This window comes from Gymnodraco acuticeps, unplaced genomic scaffold, assembly GCF_902827175.1.
Source record: "Gymnodraco acuticeps unplaced genomic scaffold, fGymAcu1.1, whole genome shotgun sequence".
In the NCBI taxonomy this organism is placed as follows: Eukaryota; Metazoa; Chordata; class Actinopteri; order Perciformes; family Bathydraconidae; genus Gymnodraco; species Gymnodraco acuticeps.
Genome location: NW_022991219.1, coordinates 1,066,048 through 1,090,556, shown reverse-complemented (window position 1 = coordinate 1,090,556; position 24,509 = coordinate 1,066,048). Strand labels below are relative to the sequence as shown.

Sequence of the window (24,509 nt, the reverse complement as noted above, 5' to 3'; positions counted from 1 at the left end):
TAAGCTTAGAAACATCTCCCAGGAAATATGTGCTTCAAATACAAATGCATCTTTAAAAGTGCTACAAATACTATGCCAAATAAATAATTCAATAATAAAACAAATGATAAAAAAAATCCTGTGATATTTCACTCCAGTTTAGTATTTTGTCAATAATTGTTTTCTTTGTTGATGAGTTGTATTCCCCTCTGGCTGTGTTTATCTCAGACAAAGAAGAACAACAGGGCACTTGTATTGATAACAAATTGGTTGATAAGATATGCAAATACAAATCAATATATTCGATTAGTTTTTTTCCTACATATCAGACTGATTAACATCCCACAGATATGTAAGTGCATTGCTTGCACAGTCTACACATTCAAAACCCAAAACGTTTCTGAAGCAGAAACATTCTCCTCAACTGCAGGCTACTGGATTTTATTGTTGAAAAAATGTATTTATTATCCCCATTCAGGCAGAGAAAAGCAATCTGAGTAATTCTAGTTCTTCAGCAGATTATACTAACAGGTCCACACACTGCTTAAAAGTCTGGTATGGGTTAGTCAATAATATACCAAACTTTAGCTAATAAACACACCCTTATGTGTGTGGGCTGTGTCATGCTGCATACAAGGAAAGACTGGAATCTTTTCAATACATGTTTTTCTCAAGTGTTAAGCAGTGGGCCACTTGAAAACATGACTTTTAGTAGAGTCTGTAATGATAGCTAAAGGTTAAAGAACGACTTTAAAAATCAAACTATGTTGATCACAACTTCTAACTTGTAATGACAGCTGCATTTCCAGCCTAGGCTGAGCAATGCAAGTAGTTGCTTATGAGTTGACATAGCGGTGGGGGTACACATAATTTACAGTAGCAACGCAAAAATCTGTCAGAAAAATGTATATTTGAAGGATTCAAAAGTAGAAACTTTCATTCACACGTGACTTGAACGCAGCATTGCTCCACTCAGCCAGACGTCAAGTCACACAGAGACAGCAGACACCGGAGGAGAGTTCCCGCCTTCAAACTAAAGGTCGTTATTTGTTGGTATTTTACATGGTTAATAGTTTTTTAATACATAGCTTTAGTTTTGTAAACGTATAGGGTCAGGGTTAGTTACGTTTGAAGAATTGTTGATAGGCCTACGTATCGACGACCCTTTGCTTTCTGAACTCTGTAGCCTGGTGTTTTTTTTAATGTTTAGGATGCCTTCCCTTCTATGGCTAGGGACAAGAGATGGACATAGGCTACCTTTTATAGATTAAATATGACTCAATCAACATTATACGACCTCAATGTTTCTGTTGACTAAGGAATGTTGTGTTGTGAAATTGCAAAAATACCAACATATTCCTATTCATTTAACCTTAACTTCAGCAGTCTGATATGATATTAACTTTCTCCTGTATTCTGTCCAAGCTAATGGGACATATTTAACTAACTAATAGGCTATCTGGTCGCCTTGAAAGGCAACACCGGAAACAGAGTTTTTTTTAAACCGTTGTTTGCTTGACAGGCTAGTCCCACCAACCCGCACCGCCACAACAGCTGGGAGAGGATTTCCGACCCAGTCACAGCGAATATGGTGGCAGCTACAGCAGGAGTGGAGATATTACGTTCACCCGGATAAGAAGGAAAAGCTGCCGCGAAACTCCCGCAGTGGGTCAGTTTTTTATTTAGCCCCCAACTCAGCAGAGAGCTATATCAGTGGAAAAGGGAGGCAACCAGCAGCGGACGGAAGGGGACGCACCGCGGCCAGAACGCACAGTGTTGTGTTTGTTATCCAGACCTAAGGCATTGGTTAAGACTAGGATATAGTACTATTTGAGGGAAGTCTTTATTGACAATCCAACCGAGGAGCTATCCAGAGGGTCTCCTTCATTGCTCTGGGAATGTTCTACTCTCTTTGCTCTGGGGGGAAATGCAAGGGGAGGAAATCCAGCCTCAGCTCCAAATAACCAGAGACTCCTAACTGGGTCTCCTCTCCAAACGCAGGAAATACGGCCTGGGAGAAAAAAAAGTTTGGGAGCTTTTGGAAGCAGAGGGGGCCTACCGCTGACGTTTTGCATGCGTTTTACGACATTGATTTCAAGTAGCCTACTACGTTTTTCTTTAACATTAAGCGCTTCCACAGACTAAGTGGATAGGAGCTTTCAAATGTTACACTCCTTCGGTGCGGTTATTGCAAGAGTTTTGATCGTCTCTATTTATAGACCAGCCTGTTCCGACCGAGGCTGTTCCTCATAGCTGTATATTTTGCCAACTGCGCGCAACAAGTTGCAGACACTCCCAGCAGAGGCAAACCTACACTAATTCGGGACAGCGGATGGTATTTTCTGCGCTTCTCTTTTCCGATTACGCGTCTTTGAATAGCGACCCCTACCCGACCCCCTCTTTGGAAAGCAGAGTGGAATAAACTGTATAGGGATCCGGAGAGCTAGTTCAGGAAAGGACGGGGCTGGATCTGTGGGAATAGGCCTGCCTGTCAGGCCTCTTATGATCCGGACTTTGGACTGGACAGGACTCCAAAATAACTCAGTCGGGACTATTTTAATGGGCCCTCTGGAATACATCTGAAAGGAGAATGTCTATGGATAAGGAATGCAAATCCTTAGCACGCTGAGGCATACATGGGGAGGGTTGTAGTGGAAGGTAAAGCCGTCTTAATCACACATCACCCACTTTTTTATAATTAACACAATGTTAAATTGCTAACATTTTAAGCTGGCATTATTTTTGTATGTTAAACCTTCACTGCATAACGAGTAGACTACACCACTTTATGTGAAACGATAATAGTCTTTTAGATGAAAACTGATTATTTTCTTTAAAGAATATATGTTTTTTTACAGTTTTGATGCTGTATAGAGAAAACTAATTCCTTCACATTTTATATTTGAATGCTACTGACTGTTCATAACCCCGCTATTGTTAGGTGCTTTAAGAAGGGAAATAAAGTGTAAATGTGCCATTCGTCGCGCATTTTGTGGAGATAAGAGGGACAGTGTAACTTTTGCTGTGCACAGCTGTTGACAGCCTGTATCTGCTCATACAGATCTGGACCTGAGCTCTGTTTCCACGCAGACAACGTTATTTTGGAATGAAGAAACAATCTGGGCATTTCTTCTGACGCTGTCTGACTTTGTAATGTCAGCAGCATCGACACATTACGCACATCGAGAGGAGGTCATTTCCAGTCATGTAACGTCAGGACCGACTTGATGTAGGCATACAAAATCCGTTGCATCACCAACCAGTCCTTTTCGAGAAGGATGTTCAGTTCAGAAGGCAGAAAGAGTGATGACAGTGTTTTTACCGCAGCTGGAGAGAAAGCCGGGCTCAAACCCAGAGCCTCTTTGGAGAAGGATACGTGTAATGTGAGTACTGACGCAAACCCGGGGCTGGATAATGAACTGCTCAAGAAACTGGAACGGCGCGTTTTGTGTGAGTGAGTGTGCAGGCTGCTGTTTGCGTAGCAAAGACGTCTGTGCTGTGATCACCACTGTGATTATTCCACCAAACACCTTTGCTCTCTCCCTCCTGTCTGCCTGTCACTCTCTTCCTCCTCCGTGCCATATGTGCACTCACGCGTCTAATTGCCTGAGGCCCATCATAAGATATTATTAATATTTAAAACCTCTCCCGCGCCCATCGTTTCCTCGCCACAGCAGTCAATATGGCCACTCTGCAACATCACCGGCAGCTTCCCAGGCATGGCACGGAAGTGAGCTGCGACTCTAGCGGGGATGGCGCGGTGACCGTGCGGATTTCCAATAGCGCGCCACACGTGCATCAACATGGACCCCTGAAGGCTGCCAGCAGTGGAGCAGGGGGAGGAGGAGCTGGAGGACATGGGGCTGTGAGTAAAATGAACCCTAACTCCCACAAATACAGTATCTCCTCCAGCTGTAGCTCAGCAGACTCCAGACCAGCTGGGACTTCCACTGCCAGAGAGCAGAGGAAGGCCCCTCCTCTGTTCGAGCGCTCTGCAGCTCAGTGCTGGGACCCCAAATTTGACTCCCCCATCTTGGAAGACGCTTGCCAAGAGAGGTGCTTTCCTCAGACACAGCGGCGCTTTCGTTATGTCCTGTTCTACCTGGCGGTGGCAGCTGTACTCTGGGGGATCTACTTTGGGGTCAATAGTGACCGCTGTCACCCCATGACCTTCCTAGCCCCCACTGCCGCCTTTTTTGTTGTCCTAGTGATCCTATTTTTGTTCACACTAACCCAGCCCTACACATGGCTGTACAACCAAACCTCCTTGTTCCTGATCGCAGTCACCTTTGCCATCACTTTAGCTCCACAGGTACAGACCGCCGGCTACACTGAGCTGGATGGGGCTGGCAGGGGCAACTCCTCACATCCCTCACCTGACAGAGCCCTTCCAACCCCTTGCATCTCCCCCGTGGGCACCTTTTCCCTGTGCATGGAGGTTTTGTTGTTGTTATACAGCGTCCTCCATGTGCGTCTGTATGCCTCAGTGATATTGGGGCTCCTGTACTCTATATTATTTGAGGCATTAGAATGGCTGCCATTGCTTCAAAGGAGTTATGACTCTACTGGATGGGGGACAGTGTTAGAGGGTTCAGGTTCGGACACCCTCCGTTGGCTGGGCCCGGCCAAAGCTCTGCTCCACTTGTGTGCCCATGTCATTGGCATCCACCTGTTCATCATGTCGGAGGTGCGTTCCCGCAGCACCTTCCTCAAAGTGGGCCAGGCTATCATGCATGGCAAAGACTTAGAGGTGGAGAAGGCCTTGAAGGAGCGTATGATCCACTCTGTGATGCCGCAGCAGGTTGCAGATGAGTTGATGAAGCAAGGCGATGATGAGGGTGGTGGCGAGAACTCTGGCAAGCGTTATTCCTCGGGTGCCTGCTCCGCTTCAGCCGTCTCAGTGGGTGGTGGAGGAGGCGGTGGAGCTTCACAAGCCCAAAGTGCCACAAGCACAAAGAACTACGCTTACAACAATCACAAACGCAAGAAGACCTCCATCCCCCGGGGACAGATCATCTTCCGGCCGTTCAACATGAAACGCATGGAGCCTGTGAGCATCCTCTTTGCGGACATTGTGGGCTTCACTAGAATGTCCGCCAATAAGTCAGCACCAGCGTTGGTTGGCCTTCTCAACGATCTGTTTGGACGTTTTGACCGGCTCTGTGAGCTCACCTGTTGTGAGAAGATCAGCACACTGGGAGATTGCTATTACTGTGTCGCTGGCTGCCCTGAGCCCCGTCCAGATCATGCCAACTGCTGTGTGGAGATGGGCTTGGGCATGATCCAAGCCATCGAGCAGTTCTGCCAGGAGACATGCGAGACGGTCAACATGCGTGTCGGCGTCCATACTGGCACCGTGCTGTGTGGGATCCTGGGCATGAAGCGCTTCAAGTTTGATGTGTGGTCCAATGATGTCAACCTGGCCAACTTGATGGAGCAGCTGGGCGTGGCGGGCAAGGTCCACCTGTCAGAAGCTACGGTTCGATTCCTGGGTGACCATTACCAGAGGGAGGATGGACGGGTGGCGGAGAGAGCCGGGGAGAGTGTGGTGGAGAAACTGAAGGGTAAGTGGCTGGTCACATCTTACATCTCATGAGTGAAACTGAAAGTCTGTGCACACTAGATGTTAATCATTTAGTTATAGAACTTCAAGGCAGTCACCCAAAAATAACTGGTCTAAAAAACAGGTTTGACTGGTTAATGGGTATTAGTTTATACTTTCACGAATTACTTTTTGAAAAAACTCCATTGAGCTTGTAACAAAATGCTTATAACAATAATGATACATTTATTTTATATAGTGATTTTCTAGATACCCTATATGTTACACTGATCTAAAAAGCAAAACACATAATTGTAATCGGAAAAAAGGACATTGAATATAAATGCAAGTCTCACAGAGTAAAGGTTGAAAACTTGCATTGTCTGAACATGTCGACTTGGTCATCAGGGTTGAGTGGGGTCACTTGTTGCCTCAACACACTAGCATATGTTTTCTGACCAGTTAGTCCTGTTGAAACGATGTTCCAACAGAAGCAGGAGATCGGGATACAAGATTTAGAGATTAGCGCTCCAGGAAGAGAGATGTGTTTGATGTAGGTAATTAGATATCTTTCATCAGCAGCGGTAAATACCAAACAACAATTGTTTTCAGAAACTCATCTTTGTCGAAGGACATGAATAACCCTCTCTTCACTGACCTTTACTGCCTTCCGTTATCAGTGGTTTGAACCAATTTTGGAGCAGCACTCAAACACAGATTATTTGGGAGCTTTATATTTGACTGACAGACTCCTGTGTCATTGAGATTATATCTTTTTGTATGCAAATGCACTAGATTGATTTGAAACATTTGCTACCAACATTGTAAACAACTTGCATAGTAATACTTTGAATGAATACTTAAAAAAAAACAAAGAAGCCAGGATAAGTATTAAGCATATGCAGCAGGCATTCTCTCACTTCAGGCTGTGATATTTGGTTATTCAAATGAAGTCAAACCAGATCAAGATTGGTACACAGAAAAGGCCTTTTGTTGTTGTTGATGAATTAGAGTTTTCAACCATACAAAAATCAGTTTAGTCCTGCAGTTCAAATTGTCAACCTCCATTGGCTGTTTTTCTTCCTAACAATGAGTTTGTGGGAGGCCAGAATGTTTTTGATTTGGAGATTGTAGTTGATAATAGGAGAGCTGACCGATTTAACTGACTGGAGCAGATGTGGTACTGGATATCAGTGGATTAAACAGGTGTTAATTGTATTGTGGCACCACTTGTACGATGGGAATAGTGGTGCAAGGACACCAGGAAGAGGGTCAACTATACTGAAATAAATGTGACTTTCTCGACATCCGCTGTCTCAATACTTTGTGGATGGCAGCGTAAATACAGGGGATTCCGTCTAATCTTAGTCTTTCGCAAACAGAGACTGTCTGTGCTGTTGTCAGGCCCTGTGTCACAGTGTATTCACACTTGGCTCTAAATGGTGCCATCACTCTATTTCCAGACTGGCGAACAGTGACAGAGTGAGATACTGACATGCAGCTTTTGTTGAGGGAGTGAAAAGGAGAATGGCATTTTTTCTTCCTGCTGAAACAGAAAGCCACAGTTTCCAAACTCTTAAGAAAACGTTGTCAGAATCACATACGACTGCTTTGTTTAGGAGACAGAGAGACTAGGGAAAGTTGTTGAAGCAAGTTAAGGAGAAATAAAGGACCTGATCAGTTTTTGCCGTGATTGTCGGATTTGTCACACAACTGTGTCCATTTGTAAAAAGACAACTACGCAATTGAGTAGCTATGTATCACCATGTGTCTTTCTCTTGGCTTTAGTGTCATTTTTCATTCCCTGTAGCATCTTTTCTGGAAAACATATTCATTATAAACGGAATCATTTGTCTTCAATTCCCTTGCCCCTCTCGATCTGTAAACTCTTCCGACTTTCTGTCACCTGCTTTCTCCTCTTTCTGTCTCTTTGCCTCCCATGTTCCACATCTCTCCCTGTGCTTTTCTTCATGCCCGTGGTTTCATCACTGCCTCAGTCTCTCACCTGTCACCCAGGCCTGTACATGTGGTCTGTTGTGTAACACTGCTTTATTGCTGTGGGTCTGTCTTCAGTCAAGGCTCTGCTATAGATCCCTCAGCAGGCCGAAGGATTCGCCTCAGATAGCGTGCTCTCAACCATTCTCCAGTCTGTTAGTGCCTTAATACACCCTGCTCTCCTTTTAGCAACTAGGCAGCCCAAGCTTTATATGGCCCTGAATGCAGTCAGTTTGCAATGATTCTGTACTTTGTCTTTTCAGAAATGCACTGAACCTAGCTAGTAATGGATGCACACAATCAGGTATCACAGTGCATGACATGGACTACATCATCTGCCAAATACCACACATCTGCTTTACATTTTTCTATTAATTTAATAAAACATGCAGTGATGAGTCACACCTCTGTTCTCAAATGAATTAACCATGCAGGTATGCAGTAGGCATTTTGAATAATGGGCTAATTTAGCAATGATTTTATGCTTTACAGTACTTCAGAAGGATACAACTTTTAGGTTGATTAAAGTGTGCAAATGTCTAAAAAGTACACAAAGACAGTGTATAGGTTATACAGTGTGTATCATTTGCACTTACGTAGTGTGAAACTATTTCATTAAATCGAAAGATTACAAAAAATGACAGTTGTTGCGTCACTTTGAAACTGTACATGCTTCTCAACAGTTTTTGCCAGTCACTCAGTTTGAACATTCACTCCCTAAACTCCCTTGACCCTCAGCTCCTGTCTCCTCTGTGCTTTCCCACCCTGTCCTGCACACTGACATTATCTTGCCTTCCAAAAAAAGTCCTTTCTTCTAAGCTAGATCTGACGGAGCCTTGACATCCTGAAGTGCTTTCATCAACTAAATGATTAAATGTCAAATTAATAAATGGGGATTGAAGAGTGTGATCCCGGCGCTGCATGATCCAATTCTCCCACTCTATATCCCTTTGAGAAGCATTCCAGCACGCACTACAAAACACCAACAAAGTAGCTCTGCTAAACTTTATCTTGTACTTTTTTAAATATAAATATGTCACTTTCTGTATCTGGCGCGCAAACACCAGTATTCCACTGCAGCCGGTGAGACTTTCTTTAGCTTCTTTCTGTCTGTATCGGCTGCTTTAATCTTCTTATCTTCTTTTTAGACTCTGCTTTTTATTGTTGTAGCTTGGGACAATTAGGCTGTGTTGTTTTCCGTCATGTTCCATGTATATGCATTAGACCATCTACATTTAAAGTTACGGTGCAGTATAGCAGTATGTTGTATATCAGCAGACTCAAGATTCAGACCTTGATTTACTATGATTTAAGTTTCATAGGATGGCACCCTGTCTGTTTCAGACTGCGTGAGTCTGGGGGTTATGTCTGTTTGTTTATATTGATACGTTCGCTCTTAAAGCTGATTGCTTAAATGTCTCTATTTTGTGTGTACAGACAAGCCTATAGTGTAGTAGTGCAAGAAATAGATGTAATCAGGTAAGTACTTTAGCACTTCTGGGCCCACTTCTCTAGAAGTTATTTTTAATTAGTTTTTTGTTAGATGCCCTAGTTAGATGCCCTAGTTAGGTGGTTACTAGTTAGGTGGTTCAAACCACCTAACTAGTTTTTTCTATCAGTAAATACCCCAATCGTGAATGTCTGAAGCTTTTACATTTCTTTAAAAAAGGCAGTTGCAATAAAAAAAACTACTAAACGTCATCAAGCTACTAGCTGCCTTTTAGGTTAGCGGTGGTGACATGCGACCATGATGTAGTTTATCTATAACGTTATTTGAGCTATTTGCTTCTGCCGATTGCATTTACACATCACCTATTATAAAAGTCATATTTGGAGATTATCCTGCTGAACAAAAAACAAAATCTGTGATTATCATAAACATGTGTTTGCCACAGATCTTATTTTCAACATTATTCCAAAACTCACTGGAAAAATCAAATTGGCTTTTTGTCCAGGCACATCTTGTGACGCTAACTTCCGTGTCGTCCCACAACATACGTCAACCCCGCACCACTCTATTCTTCCATTGCAGTGTGTTGCAGTAGGAAGTCCATTCCTTCCGGCTGGTTAGTCTGTGCTAAATCAAACATGTCACCTAAACATGCAGCAGCAAATGGCAGACCCTTAACTAGAACCAGCCCCAGTGGTTCATGGGCTGTGCCACTTTCACTCTGACTTCATGCACTGTTTTCTGCTAAAGGTAAAAGCTTATGTACTTTAAAAGCTTAACTGTCACCAACCCCCCCCTACAACATAATTGTCTCACAACTTTAGATCCTCACCTACCGATGATAACCACAGCACTGCCAGTCAAACAAAGCGTGTGAGTGTGTGCGCATGTTATATGATAACAACCAAGTCATAAAACTAAATGACTGATTAGAGTCTTTGTCCCTTAGATACACAAACAGACATGTATACACACAGAGATCACCAACATGTTCCGCTGTCTTCCACACACACCACCTTCAGTATGTCCCCTGCTTCTTTGTATTGTCCTACTGATTGTCTCTCCTTTGACTCTTTGATATAAAGTATGTGCATTTGAGTAAAGTCGGGAGGAGATGGTTGCCCTGCGGCCTCAGTGACCCAACATGGTGTTGTTTCACCACTACAGGGTTCAGAGGTCGACTGTAATCACTTGACTAGGTGGTCTAGCTAGCATGTGTGTGTATCTTTGTCTGCGTCTGGCTGTCGTTGTGCTTGATAACAGAATCAAAAGAAAAATGCCGTCCAGTACAAGGCGAGCCGAACATATCAAAGCAAAGATGGAGAACAGAATGGAATTTACTGGTGAAGGAGAGAGGGGGAGGAAAAGAAAAAGGGACTTTAAAGTGGGATCATGATTGTTGGAGCGCGGTTGCTTTTGTTTTAGGAACATTTTTACTAGAAGTTGTGAATTTACCCTTGATGAGTCAGTTCCTGTGAAAGGCAATTCAAAAATAACAGAGTTCATGTTTTATCATTTACTCCAGTGTGCAAACTGGACTTTGTGTGACTTGATCAGAATAATAAACTGGTAAAAAGCAGTTTTGCAATTTGTTGTTATCTTTAATAATATCCATGCCAGCAGCAGTGTTTTGCTACTTGCACTTGTGTGTCACTTGTGGTAAAGCGATATGACTAATTTAAATGTAATTCCTCAATATATTTTTTTACATTCTTGGATTCTGTGATACTTGTTGCACACAAATTAAAGGGGCCCTATTGTGCTAATTTGTTTGTGCCTCTACTATGAAATGTCTCCATGCTTTAATGTTCAAACAGCTCTTAATTTGTCTCGTACTGCCTGTGCTGCAGCACCTCTTTTCACCCTCTGTCAGAAACCAGAGCCCAGTCTGCTGTGATTGGTTAGTTGGCCGGCTGTGTTGTGAATGGTCAACCGCTTAGAGATGTCCCGTACATTAGCCTATAACACACAATGTGTTGGAGTGCTAGCCAATAGAAGCTTGAGTGTTACATAGTGATGTCATGTTGATACTAAGGTAAACAAAGGAGTCCAATGGAGGCGTTTTAGGCAGGGGGGGAGTGTGTGGGAGAGAAGACATTTTGGATTTTAGCTTTTTGTTATGCGCAAAAAGCTAAATAACACAATACAGGAAAGGGAAAACCCCAAAAGCATAATAGTGCCGATTTAAGTTCAAGGTAGCGTATTTCATGTTCAAAATAGACTTCCTTTTATATTTGATATTACAATTTTACACAGACAAATTTATAACTCACAACATACAATTTGTTTGGATTAAATAATATAATTTAACTGAGAATAAATGGTTTAACAAAGTGTAAAGACACTCAAAGATGAAGAAGCATGTCAGTGCTTTGAGTCTGACTTTTCAGCGCTGCACACACACAGACTGCCCTGAAGCCGACCTACAATTGCTTACGTAATGTTGTTCTCCAATATTATATTAGGTACATACTAATTCCATTATCATTAATGCTATTTGTGTGTGTTCCAGAGAGATACACTAAATCATAATTGAATAGCCAGTAGCCAGGGAACCAGCACAGTATAGACAGCACAGTGAGAGGAGACCAGAGGTTCTTACTCCTCTCTCTCCTCTTCCTCTCTCCTATAACAGTCCTGCTATAACACTTTGTCTCACCCTCTGCACCTCTCTCTCATAGAGGATCTGTCAAATACTAAGTCCTGTAAGTCCTACGCCTCTGCTAATCAGCTTTCTTTTATTCATTCAGCCCACATATTTCACAAGAAGTTTGTCATTCCTATTCCTCAAGAATGTGCTGAGTCAAATGTGTGTGTGTCGTGTGTGTGTGTGTGTTCAGTGTTGATAAGCATACCCAACCCTGTCCTAGCCTGATTGCATGTGAAGACTAGCTTAACCAATAACGTACACACACACACACACACACACATATGCACACACTTAATCCGTAACTAGTCTTTCCAGGTAGTTTGCTCTCCATGTGATATATATTCTAGTTTTAGAAGTGTTCATTTTATGTAATTAAGTAATCCTGAATAGAAGACTCACCTGCTTGAAATGTCTTTAATCTTTTTGACAGGTCTGTCCAGTTTCAGCATAGTGTGTGTATGTTTCTGTTTAAAAGAGACGGAGGGTAGCACATGCTTATGTTTGTGAGTCACTCAATGAAGAATTACATAACCATGTTGTGTATTTGCTTTAAGTTATATGACAACCATAAAGTCAATTATTGGATTATGACTTGTTACAGGAGGATGCATTTGCTAACCTGTATCATTAGGCGCATTCACACCGCAGTACTTTTCCCACAAAGGTTCATGAAAACTTAATTCATGAGAACTCTTTTATCGCGTTCACACCAAAAAGTGCCGGTACTAAAATTAGTTCATGAGAACCTTTTTACCCCCACGAAAGTCCCTGCTATGCGGCTTTCACACCAGCGCTTTTCCCTTTCTAGCTCTGAGCTAGAGCTTTTCTGGTTCAGCTCCGGTTTCCCTTTTCTGCTCCCGCTCTGTTCACACCGCCCAGCACCCGACTGGTGCTGCGGCTGCTGCGTCATGACGTCACCGTTTACATCGCTGATTTGCTCCCCAACGGCATTACGGCGCTCACAACAACAACAACAACAACAACAACAACAACAACGGGGAACTGCGTCGGGTCGATGATCGTGTTGCTTTTAATCACACGAAGCCAGAATAAATTGAATAACGACTTCTCCAACGTTATACTTTGCTCCAGAGTGCCGTGGTTCATTGTTTATTAATGTGTTTCTGCGGCATTTACCGACCACTGCAGTGTTGGCTGCTCTTCCACGGGAGTTTATTCTCCTCCGTTAGCTCCCGGTTAGCTCACACTGCTGCGGCCGCTCTAAAGTATTCACTGTCCGACTCACACAAGCAGCTGATACATATCCACAGTTCCCCTTAGCCTAAGTGAATGTGTGTCCGTCTGAATTGACGCTGTTTGGTATCACAACGCTGTTATGAAAGTTTCTCTGAAAATGGGTGATGTTAGCATAGCAACCGAAGCTAAACTGACTACTTGCTATTGCTATCCTATTGTGGCATAAACCGTTTTCTACAGGCGTATTTTTATTATGATTCTACTTGTGATAGTCGGACACGACAACCTGTGCAGCCCATGTATTGATTCCATCCGATAGCTGCTATAATACAAAACAACACGTCTGCCTCTCTCCACAATGATCAATAACAGTGAACGGATGGTCAAAGTAAGGTACAAATAAACAGAATCACACGAAGCCTGGTTAGTGTTGCCTGACTTTATAAAGTGTGTTTATAAGCACTACTGCTTGTAGGCAGGCATGACAGTCGACCCATGTTCAGGGGAGGTGGATTTAGTTTCCTGCACGCCTCGACGTAAGAGAGACGTAAGCGACGCCACCTCTTAGCTCCGAAGCTCTTGCCTCTAGACCAGTGTTTCTCAAACTTTTTCATACAAAGGACCACTTAACCAATAAAAAAACACTCGCGGACCACCTAACTGCACAAATATCCAAAAACACATCGTTTTTTACAAATCGCCTGAAAATGGTACAAACAAGTGGCCACATGTGTGATGGAGGTGTTTATCTGGGCTATATCATGCAATCGAAAGTGAAACTTAAGCTCGCTCCATTGCGGAGATATTCCCGCGAGAGTGCGGAAAACTTAAATGTATTTATTTATTTCAAATGTGACATGTTACCAATATACTCACGGACCACTAGGGGGCGCTCACGGACCACCCGTGGTCCGCGGACCACACTTTGAGAAGCACTGCTCTAGACCAGTGTTTCTCAAACTTTTTCATACCAAGGACCACTTAACCAATAAAAAAACACTCGCGGACCACCTAACTCCACAAATATCCAAAAACACATCGTTTTTTACAAATCGCCTGAAAATTGTACAAACAAGTGGCAACATGTGTGATGAAGGTGTTTATCTGGGTTATATCATGCAATCGAAAGTGAAACTTAAGCTTGCTCCATTGCGGAGATATTCCCGCGAGAGTGCGGAAAACTTAAATTAATTAATTGATTAAAAATGTGAAATGTTACCAATATACTCACGGACCACTAGGGGGTGCTCACGGACCACCAGTGGTCCGCGGACCACACTTTGAGAAGCACTGCTCTAGACCGACAATTTTTTGGAGCTGGAAGTGAACTGAAAACTGAAAAAGCGCTGGTGTGAAAGGGGCACTAGAGAGCAGGGACTTTCGAGCGGCTCTCTTGTGAGAAAAGAGCTATATTTCTGATTGGCTGGGCGGATTGCAAACCACGCCCCGTAAAACTCCCAAAAAGTTTTGTGAAGCCGCCATTTTATTATCCTCTCATTAGCATTATTAGCATTAGCCCAGCGCAGAAACGCAGAGAGACTAACTTATGGCAACACAAAATAAAACATGGGAGTGGTGAAGATGAGGAGGTGTCGGCGTTCTGGCGATTTACTCGGAAGGCTTCAGTAGAAGCTGCTGGGAAGCCAGTCCCCAACTCTGGGGACTTCCGGCCGGGGACTTTGGGCAGTAGTATATGCCATGAAGTGGTTTGCGGCCTGCCAGTAAACACAAAGCAGAAGAAGAAGAAGTGACGTCAGCGGCTTCATTTGCCTAATCCACCCCCAGGGACTTATTCCGGTGTGAACGCGATCTGTACTTAGTTCATGAGAACTAAAGAGTTCTCATGAACTAAGTTCTCATGAACCTTTGTGGTAAAAGTACTGCGGTGTGAATGCGCCTATTTGATGTTTTATTACACACGAGGTGGCATTTTCTTCACATTTCTTTCTTCTTAATTTTCTTTGGATAAACATCCACGTTCTATGAAAACAATGCTCCAATGTAATATTGGCTTTTATTGAACCTTAAAGGGGACCTATCATGCAAAATGCACTTTTGTACGTCTTTTATACATGAATATGTGTCCCCGGTGTGTCAGGGAACTCACCAAGTGTCAGAAAACACAACCCTCTCTCTTTTCCTCCATACCCAAATCTCTAAAAACGGGGCTGCAACGGAGCTGATTATTATTTGAATTTCTCTGACGTCAAAAAAGGGGTGCTCCGCCTATATGGGCAACTCTCCATCTATCAGGGGAATGAGATACGCTGTAGTACATATGCCAGGCCTGTAAGTGGCGCTGTAGTCTGCCACAAAAGCAGAATCAGCCCTTGCAAAAACAGGGCTGGAAAAGAGCAAATAGAGCGAAATGAGGCATGGCTAAAATGCATGATCTGTTTGGTATTTTGAAAAAAGAGCTTCACAGACATGTTTTATATAGGTATGGCCCTACAATATATGTTTCAAATATAGCATGATAGGTCCACTTTAACTTTAATTCATTGTGTGCACAGAGTAGGTAAAGATGATATGCATTTTTTTCAGCCGGTATTACTTCTCATGGTTAACACCTATCATGTTTTCATTTACATGATTCTCATCACCTGTAGTTTATGCACACCTGAGGAAGAAAGAAGTAGGAAAAAGATTGATGATGTATTGCTTCTCAGTTCTTCCCTGACCGCATTTAAGTGACATCATTTTTGTTAGAACAATAAAAACCAGTTCTGACTTTCTCAAATGTTCATTCATCTTTCCAGCAAAGTACATGACTCTTATATTGCAAATGTATTGTCTAAACATTTCGACAGAAGCAAAGGCATATTTTTCTCTCACCGGGCAGAACACTTTTTTTTCTTCTCTGTGTTTATTATAAGAAAACACAGAGTGTTTTCTTATAATTGTATTCTGTGAAAGTGTTTCCCCGGCCTTATCAGGCACATTGCTTGTCACATAACAATGGTTAGTCCTGACTCCTGACAATTCACTTCCTGGGAAGTTCTGACACGCCTGTCATACCGTTACTAATTGACCAGCTCATACAGAATGCATAAGTGTCAGATTAGCAGGGGTCAATAATCAAATTGGCTCGTTTGTATATAGTTCAGGGCTGGGTCATGACTTTCTGTAAACTTCATTTGCACAAGGGGTCACATTATTATCTCCCCTTCACCTGCTAGTTATTCTGTATTTTGTGTGCAAGTGTGTAATATGACAACTGTTTAAAATTCCACTTCTGCGACAGCTGTATGGAGCAGTGTGGCAACAGCAGCTGTGTGTTTGTGCTGCTCTGTGTGATTGTGTGTGTGTATGCACCAACTCAAGTATGCTGGAGTGCTGCTGTGCTAAACGGCTGTTCTGAATAATAGATAGAGAGTGCGGCCTCCAGCCTGTTAAAATATCCATGAGCTTCCTTTGAGCTGGTTATATAGCTAAAAGGCTAATAAGGGAGAGATAGAGTTAATAGCCAATGAGGAGGAGAGTGGTCTGCTAGGCAAGGTGCACTACACAAAGGTGTGCCCTCTTTCCCTTTACCTGCCTACTTCAGTCAATCATTTCCCAGCATGTCCTTTGGTCTCAAAGAAGCAACATCATTTTTTTCCTTCAGAAAAGAGTGGTGCAGAATTGAGTCCTAAACAATTTTAGCACGTCCAGGTTCCCTTGTATTGAAGTTAATGTTTTTTTAAATGCCTGAAATGAGGTCTAGTGTTTATACAAGCGTATGAGTTTTGTTCTAAGAAGAAAAATACTGAAGTGAATACCCCTTTTATATCTGACTCTTTTACGTGTTTTTAAAAAAGGCAGTTGCTAACAAGTGGCTAAATAAGACTTCTAAATACCATCATGCCGAACATGAGACCAGCTTTAGCTTAGCGACAACTTATCGACAAAGTTATGAAACCATTATGTAGTTTGTTTAAAGCGTTATGTTAGCTTTTTACTGTGGGACTACAAAAGTATGTCATCACTTCACTGTACGCCCAACTTACACAACAGCAATATGTTTGTGATTTGATTGCTGGTCATTTGAGGCTGTATGGATTTCTTGTGTTGGAATTTGAAGCAGAGAAGTTAAAAAAAAGCATGGAGCTTCTCTTTAATGTGTTGTATATAAATGTAGCAATTGGCACAACACATCTGAGCTGTCTGTCTAGATATCTAAGTACCGGTCTTCCAAGACCTGCATCAGTCGAGCCCTACTGTAAACAGCATGTAAAGCGCTGTTCCCTGGTGGTCTGTGGATAGAGAGACTTGTGTGACATTAGCGGGAAGAACATAAGAGAGAGGGAGAGAAGAAGGAGCATGTTTTCTGGTCATGACCCTTTCCCAAGGATTTCCCACAGTCTAGCTGAGGGCAGCGGGGGAGGTATGTATGTATGTATGTGTGTGTGTGTGTGTGTGTGTGTGTGTGTGTGTGTGTGTGTGTGTGTGTGTGTGTGTGTGTGTGTGTGTGTGTGTGTGTGTGGTGTGTGTGTGTGTGTGTGTGTGTGTGTGTGTGGACAAACCCATGGGGTACAGCAGAATGAATCACGCCATGCAACAACTGTAGGACTCTTATGAGGCCATACATTTAAATATGACCCCTTCAGATATATATTACATGAAAAGAAGACTGTGATTAGTATAATAAACCTGCTAGATGTACACCATGCACTGTTAATGTACCAGCGTGCTTAGAGTTAATATGTTGGTGTGTGCATTAAACAAATTGACGTGTCAGTCGCCATCGGCGTACCCTATGCAGAGGGACCATGGCTGGCTGTTTCTTGCTCAAGGACCGTCCTCTGCCACTGAGCAACAGCCGAGAGAAAACTCAGAGGCTCTGTGAAGTCAGACTCTGAAATGCCTTCAAACAGCTGTGTGTGTGTGTGTTTCTCAGAGTGACGCAGTGACAGTCGGAGTGCATCACTGTTCCTGTCAACCACACACACACACACACACACACACACACACACACACACACACACACACACACACACACACACACACACACACACACACACACACACACACACACACACACACACACACACACACACACACACACACACATTGAAGGTAGAGCCATCTACAGACGAGATGTGAAATACGGTTATAACGTTATGAGATACTGATGGAATGATAACTGTCTTAGAACATTTCCGAGTATTCACTTTCGTCATTATTATCATCGGCTACCATAACCCTTAAATAAACGAGTATATAGTTATTTTAAAAAACAGGTACAAAAGCATGTCTGTAAAACTTTGTATATAACTAAAGCATGTTAGTTTACATGTTAACTCCTAAAGGTAACATAACATCAGCTGAGAGCTCACTACCTTTAACTAACATACATACACTCACTTCTCAAATCTCAGTGTATTGACACACCGACATATGATAATCGTCAAATTGATTACAGCTGTATACAACAATATTGTTGTAGTGCGATAACATTATACTATTGTTAGGGGCGTCGCTATGGTTTTCGTATCATTCAGATTTTGTCGATTTTTCAATTGTGCTTGTCATGTTGTCTTGGTTTTTATTACAACACGACAATAATTGATGTTCCATTACATAACTGTGTAAGCGATATTGTTCCTCTTTGCATTTCAGATTTTCCTTTAAAACTGATTCCAGTAGGGCAAGTTCCAGAGAGCTCACTCTACCCAAGGGATGATGTGACAAAGGTCTTGTCTTATACCAAAACCCAGGAAGTGTTATTCTCATCTTATGTATCCAGTGTTATTAAATCCCTTGAGTATACATTTTACAGAAAGATAGGGAGGGATTCCGCAAGAAACTCCCTAGACTTAAATGATGGCACAGAAGAGGCAAGGGAGGAGGGACGGATGGATGGGAGCATTTTTTAAGGAGGATCGTGTGAGAGCCTCATCGTTCGCCTCCATCAGCTTGTCCAAATATGGAGGCATCTGCTATTGCACGAGGCCTGTTCTCAAGACCCGCCACTGACCAGGGAGAAAACTGGAGGGTAGAGGGGGGGGAGGCAGTGGGAGTAGGTTAACGTAAGAGGAAGATGGCTGACTGAATGAGAGCACATGACAGCAGAGACAAGACAGAGTGGCTCGATATAAAGACGCAAGATGTAAGATTTGGCAAGACAAAAGAGAAAGAGTTGAAGGCAAAGGTTAGAGAGACAGTTTAAGTAGGAGTTGGAAAGTTGAGAGGCCAAGTTTGTGAAAAGAGAAAACAAGTTGAAGTCTATTTAAAGGGCCAGAGTTGTTTATTTTCTGACTGTTCCAAGAAGCAAGATGAAAGTGAAGAACGAAATAAAAAGCTCAAAGAGAGGAGGGGACGTTTAGCCACTGTCTGCTCCTATTATGGCTTTCCTGCTTCAGTTTTGACTTAAGTTGCCTTGATGCTTCATATTTTGAGAAAATGTTCACAGTGTCTGGGACCAGAGGGGAGCTGGCGACCTTTGTGTCACTAGGGAGGGATTTGAAGCCGCCATAAGGTCAAAGGTCATTTCTCAGGAAGTACAGAGAGTCGGAAACTGGGACGGCCTGGTGGGGATTCTCTGAAATGTCAGCTTTAGTCTAACTGTGTGTTTTATTTATTTATTTAATCGTTTATTTGGCAGGGACAAAGCACAGTAATGAACACTTAAAACATTCAAATGTATCAAGCGTAACAGTGCCAGATTTAGCTTTGAGCTCATTTCCATCCGCGGTCCCTCACATAAAACATTTAAGAAAATTACATTTTACAAACATAGCAAAAACAAAATACATGATATGCAAAAGTGCAAAAGAGCAAGAGCAGCATACACAAGTATTTACCACATGGCAGTACAATATAGCAGCTACGACATATAAAGTGCAAAATATACATTTTGCACTTTACACATGTTTGTTGTGTGTGTGTGTTATTTCATGTTTTAGTTTGCACACAAGCCTTTTAGAGCACTTGGAGTGTGTGTGTGTGTGTGTGTGTGTGTGTGTGTGTGTGTGTGTGTGTGTGTGTGTGTGTGTGTGTGTATGTGTGTGTGTGTATTAGAACATAGCATGGTTAGTAAAGTTAACAGCAATGTTGGTAACAGCAGTTGTGCATTGTAGGCCTATAACTGATGATCATTTTCAGATCAAATACAAATATTTCTTTCCACAATGTTTCTTTGTTAAATCAACTATTTTCTATGCTGTCAGCAAAATAGGTGAAGAAGCCCAAACACAATCCCCAGGAGTCCTTTATATTTATTAATTTTCTGGAAAATCGTCCAAAACCATATGCTTTTCACATTAATTTGATATAGAGAAAAGTACCACATTTTTGCCAAAAAATATTTACATTTCTGGAGTATTTAATTATTAAAATTTGCAAGCATCATTTCCTGTCAATCCTTGAAATTCCCTGATCTTTTAGCATTAGCGCAAAGTGTTTGAATCAGGTTGGTGTAAGTGACTTTGGGAGTGTGTAAGAGTCATTTTTGGATGTGTCTGTGTGTTTGTGTGTGTCTATGGTGTGTACGGTGTACGGTCTTCGGGTGTACATGTGGAATGTGACAACTCAGCTACGCTTCCTCTCCATTGATCCTTCTGTTCATTCATTCACTCTTTATATTTGGTCTCATGGAAGTGACTGTGCAGATGGTGTGTGTGTGTGTGTGTGTGTGTGTGTTTGTTTGTGTGTGTGTTAGCACGTTATTGGTTATTTTTAATTTAAAAAATGGGGCGCAGGAGATCACACTGCATTGCACTACCTAGTATGAGTCATACTCTCAGGAAAGGCGGTGTGTGTGTTTTCATATGGAAATACCACTATCCAATATGTCTCACACCGGCGGATGCTGCATATCTCCTGAAAAGGGTGTCTTGTGAATAAAGGACCACTTTCACTTGGTTGGTGTCTTTGCATACCTATTTGAACAATCTTGGAACATGTTTATTGTGTTTATTGTATTTTGTTACTCTGGCACAACAATTTCCTTCGGAATAAATAAAGTCTTATCTTATCTTATCAGTCAAAACAGAAATGTACATTTACTAACACATCAGGTTGTGTGTATTGCAGACTTTAGACTGTACAGTAGATGGTGAATGTTTATGAGATTGCAGATGCTTTTAAACTAGCTTATGTTTTCCAGTCACTCAACAGTGGAACGTTATGTGGCAACAATGCACATTTAAGAATAATTGAATAAAAATGATGGCTGCACTGCACAATTAATTAATTAATTCTTATAATCTAAATGGTAATGTCTCGATTTGTTTAAAACGCATTAATTATATAAAATGCCCCTATTAGCTTTTGGTTGGGCTGCACAATTCATCTTAATTAATTTGATCTAAATCTCAACATGGACTAGTGCAATATTGAAATTGCAAAAAAGAATCATAAAATGTGTTTTACTTAAGCACCTGCACTTACAATGATATTTCTTGTTTGAAGTCAGCACTATTCTTGATGTCCTTAATTTGAATCTTTATGTTTTTTTTCACATATTTTAAATCGCTTTGCAAAGCGTCAGCTAAATGCTATGTAATGTAAAAATGTAATGCAACAAAAGCAATATTTATTAAAGGAAATATTCCAAGTGCGGGGGTGCTTGCAGAGAAGTCTCGGCCTACAATTAGTATTCTACAGAATTAATAAAAATATATTTAGTTTTTTACAGATCCTCTTATTAAAAAAAAACCCACCACAATAGTTTTAAAGGTCCCATGTCATGCTTTTCTGGTTATTACCCGTCCCCTTGTGTGTTATGAAGGTTTTTATGCATGTAAACGGTCTGCAGAGTCACAACCCCTCAAAGTACACCCTGTAGCGAGTAAAACTCTAACACAGAAAATACCTGTCTATGCTGCCCCAGAACACCTCGTTGGAGATTTATCTTTTTCTTCCTGGGTACAGTGACGTGCCCATACCCAAATGGACCCATTGGTCCAAATGGACCAATCCGTGAAGCCGTTACGTTACGTCTGTGGAGCCGTTAGGTTAAGTCCGTGGACTTCCTCACACACATACACTCAATCTTTTCTCAGCTGCAGCTCCACCAATTTCTCCTCCCTGAGACGGCGGGACGCGGCGAGGCTGTGAGTCGGTGTGTGTGTTCGGGCTGGTTTCGGGCTGGGTTTCACTGTGTCTCACTGTCTCGCAGACGGCCACTGGACTCATAGGGAGTGGGGGGGGGGCTGGCGCTCCAATAAGCCGTTTAGGACAAAGAGTGAATACACATACTATACAGAGATGCTGTATGAGAAACCAACCAAATGTGATTTTGGAAAATTGCACAATATAAATCTATTTTAGTATACCTCAACAATGGAATTATGATCAATAGAAATGGCCATGACATGGGACCTTTAATATATTTTTCATAATAATGAGGACAGTTTTGAAATACCCATCATCCCCTCTAACATGGCTAATCATATCACAATTGCAATCAGTCAACACTACCCTAATCATGCAGCCCTAATGAAAATCACTGGAGATGGCTCACTTTAGAAAATGTTGAGGAAAGCGTGGTTAACCCGTTAAGATGATGAGGCCTCACTATGTTTATTTTCCATGTTTTGCTCATGTTGCCACACTTCGTTAAAGCTGTGTCGATTCATCAGGTCTGCCAGTGTGTTCATGACTAGATGTACATGCATACTGTATGGGTCTCTTTGTCTGTGTGTGTTTGTATGTGTGTGTTTATTGTAGTTGTTGTAGTAGTAAACCGTCCTCAGCTGAACTCTCTGTGCTCAAGCTGGTCTAAATAAATCAATAAAAACATTGAGCTGCATTGAGACTTTTTAAAATGCTGGTGTCTGTTTATTTCCCAGAGCGCTGCCTTTACAGAGATGAGGGAAGATCTATACACAAACACACACACGTGCAGAAAGACACAACATTTGCTTCATTGGATTTGGCTGCACACACTCAGTAATAAAGGATTAGCGTTGTTACTGTAAGCTGTAGAGCTTTGATGACACACAGAAGATAGTAATTTTTCTTTGTCTCTTATGTCAAGCCTTTAATTGCCCTTACAATTCAAGGCCCTGTTTTAGAGTTCAGAGCAAGCTGTTGATAAAGTTAGAAAGCTGAAATGGAAGAAGACAAGGAATGTAGGTTATGCGAGGCATGCTAAACTCAGTGACCTTCAAAGTACTCTTGGCCTCTTCCTCCCCCTCAACATCTCTTCGCCGTTTGCTGATCTGCTTTCGCTATCTGCTGTTTACTGAAAAATATCTTAATTGAAGACCTAACAGTAAATCATTGGAGTTTTTAATCAATTTTCTTATGGGGTACATAGCTCCTGCTTTCGAGCTACTAACTAGACGGTAAGGGCCAGCAGTGAACCTTTGCGTGACAGTGTGTGTATGTGTGCGAGCATGTGTGTGAGTGGGTCGAGATCTCCAAAATGGCCTTTGTCGCCCGATTGGCAGAGTGGGGGCTGTTGTTGGCCTACAGGCTGGGAGCATCTGCCAAGTGGACAGTCCCAGGGCACGGAACAAGAGACTCCAAGATAGGTTCCTTGTTAGTGACGCATTCATAACTAATTCTATTAATGCGGACAGGGAAGCAGAGCGCAAAGCTGCTGAAACTCAGCCATGCCCGTTTGTTTTCACAGAGGCAAACTTAACCTCTGTATCTTTTTATATTTGCATGTCACAGCAGATTAACTTTCATACATGAAACAGTGATTCAATAAATCATAGGACCGCAACTGTCGTTTTTTTTACAACCTTCATTTGATCCTTTATTCTATAAAAAATAAGTCAATATCTTTTACTGCTTGTTTTGTCAATCCAAAACCATACTATATATCAAGTTTAATATGATAAATAGAACAGAAAAGCAGTAATTCTCCATATTTGAGAGGCTAAAGACTATTACAAATTACTTTAACCATTAACTTTTTGTTGATGATAACGATTCATTTGAATTCCTAAGGGGGAAGTTCTTATTCTTGTTCCACGTTATTCATTCCTAAACTCACATTAATGAAACCCAGTAGTAGAAGTAGCAGAAACAACATGGCTGCAGCTCTATAAAATGCCCTTGGTTCATAAAGGTTATCACTCTATTATCACATAAGATAACTATTACACAGAAAAAGACAAGGAGTACCTTGTACAGGGAAGGAGGATCAAAGGATATGGTGAGATATAAAACAGTAAATACATCCAGTGAGATGAGAGTCCAGTGTGTGTGTGTGTGTGTGTGTGTGTGTGTGTGTGTGTGTGTGTGTGTGTTGTGTGTGTGTGTGTGTGTGTGTGTGTGTGTGTGTGTGTGTGTGTGTGTGTGTGTGTGTGTGTGTGTGTGTGTGTGTGTGTGTGTGTGTGTGTGTGTGTGTGCTTCACCAAAAATGTTGCAAATATTCTATACACAAACAGACTAATGAACACACCCCCTCAGCATCAGACTGACGCAAACGCTGTCACATATGGGTCGGATGCTCATCAGTCACACTTACACAGGTTGACACATCATACGCATAGCTCTCCTCTTTTCTGTTGAAAAAGAAACGTTCTATTAACAAGACGTATATTCAGAGCGTGCGGATCTTTCTCAAAGGGAACACAGCTCAAAGTTAACATTAGTGTGTCAGTGAGGGGCAGCATCAACTAATTCAAATCATAGACTGAATTGTGCTTATTCTATGTTTCCTTTTTAATATTCATATATTGTCATATAGGTTTTTACAGGCACCTATCAAATTAAATCAATAAAAGCCGCATTTTATACGGTGACGACGTCTT

General features: G+C 42.0%; 1 protein-coding gene across 1 annotated transcript in view; it reads left to right on the top strand.

Annotated features, from left to right (window-relative positions):
- The first annotated feature begins 1,493 nt into the window (after window positions 1–1,493).
- adcy9 (adenylate cyclase 9) overlaps window positions 1,494–24,509 on the top strand; it is a 37,576-nt gene continuing 14,560 nt past the window's right edge. The window contains 2 exon segments of the mRNA XM_034239127.1: window positions 1,494–2,637; window positions 3,041–5,543. Of these exon segments, the coding sequence (XP_034095018.1) occupies window positions 3,662–5,543 (1,882 nt within the window). The 5' untranslated portion in view covers window positions 1,494–2,637; window positions 3,041–3,661.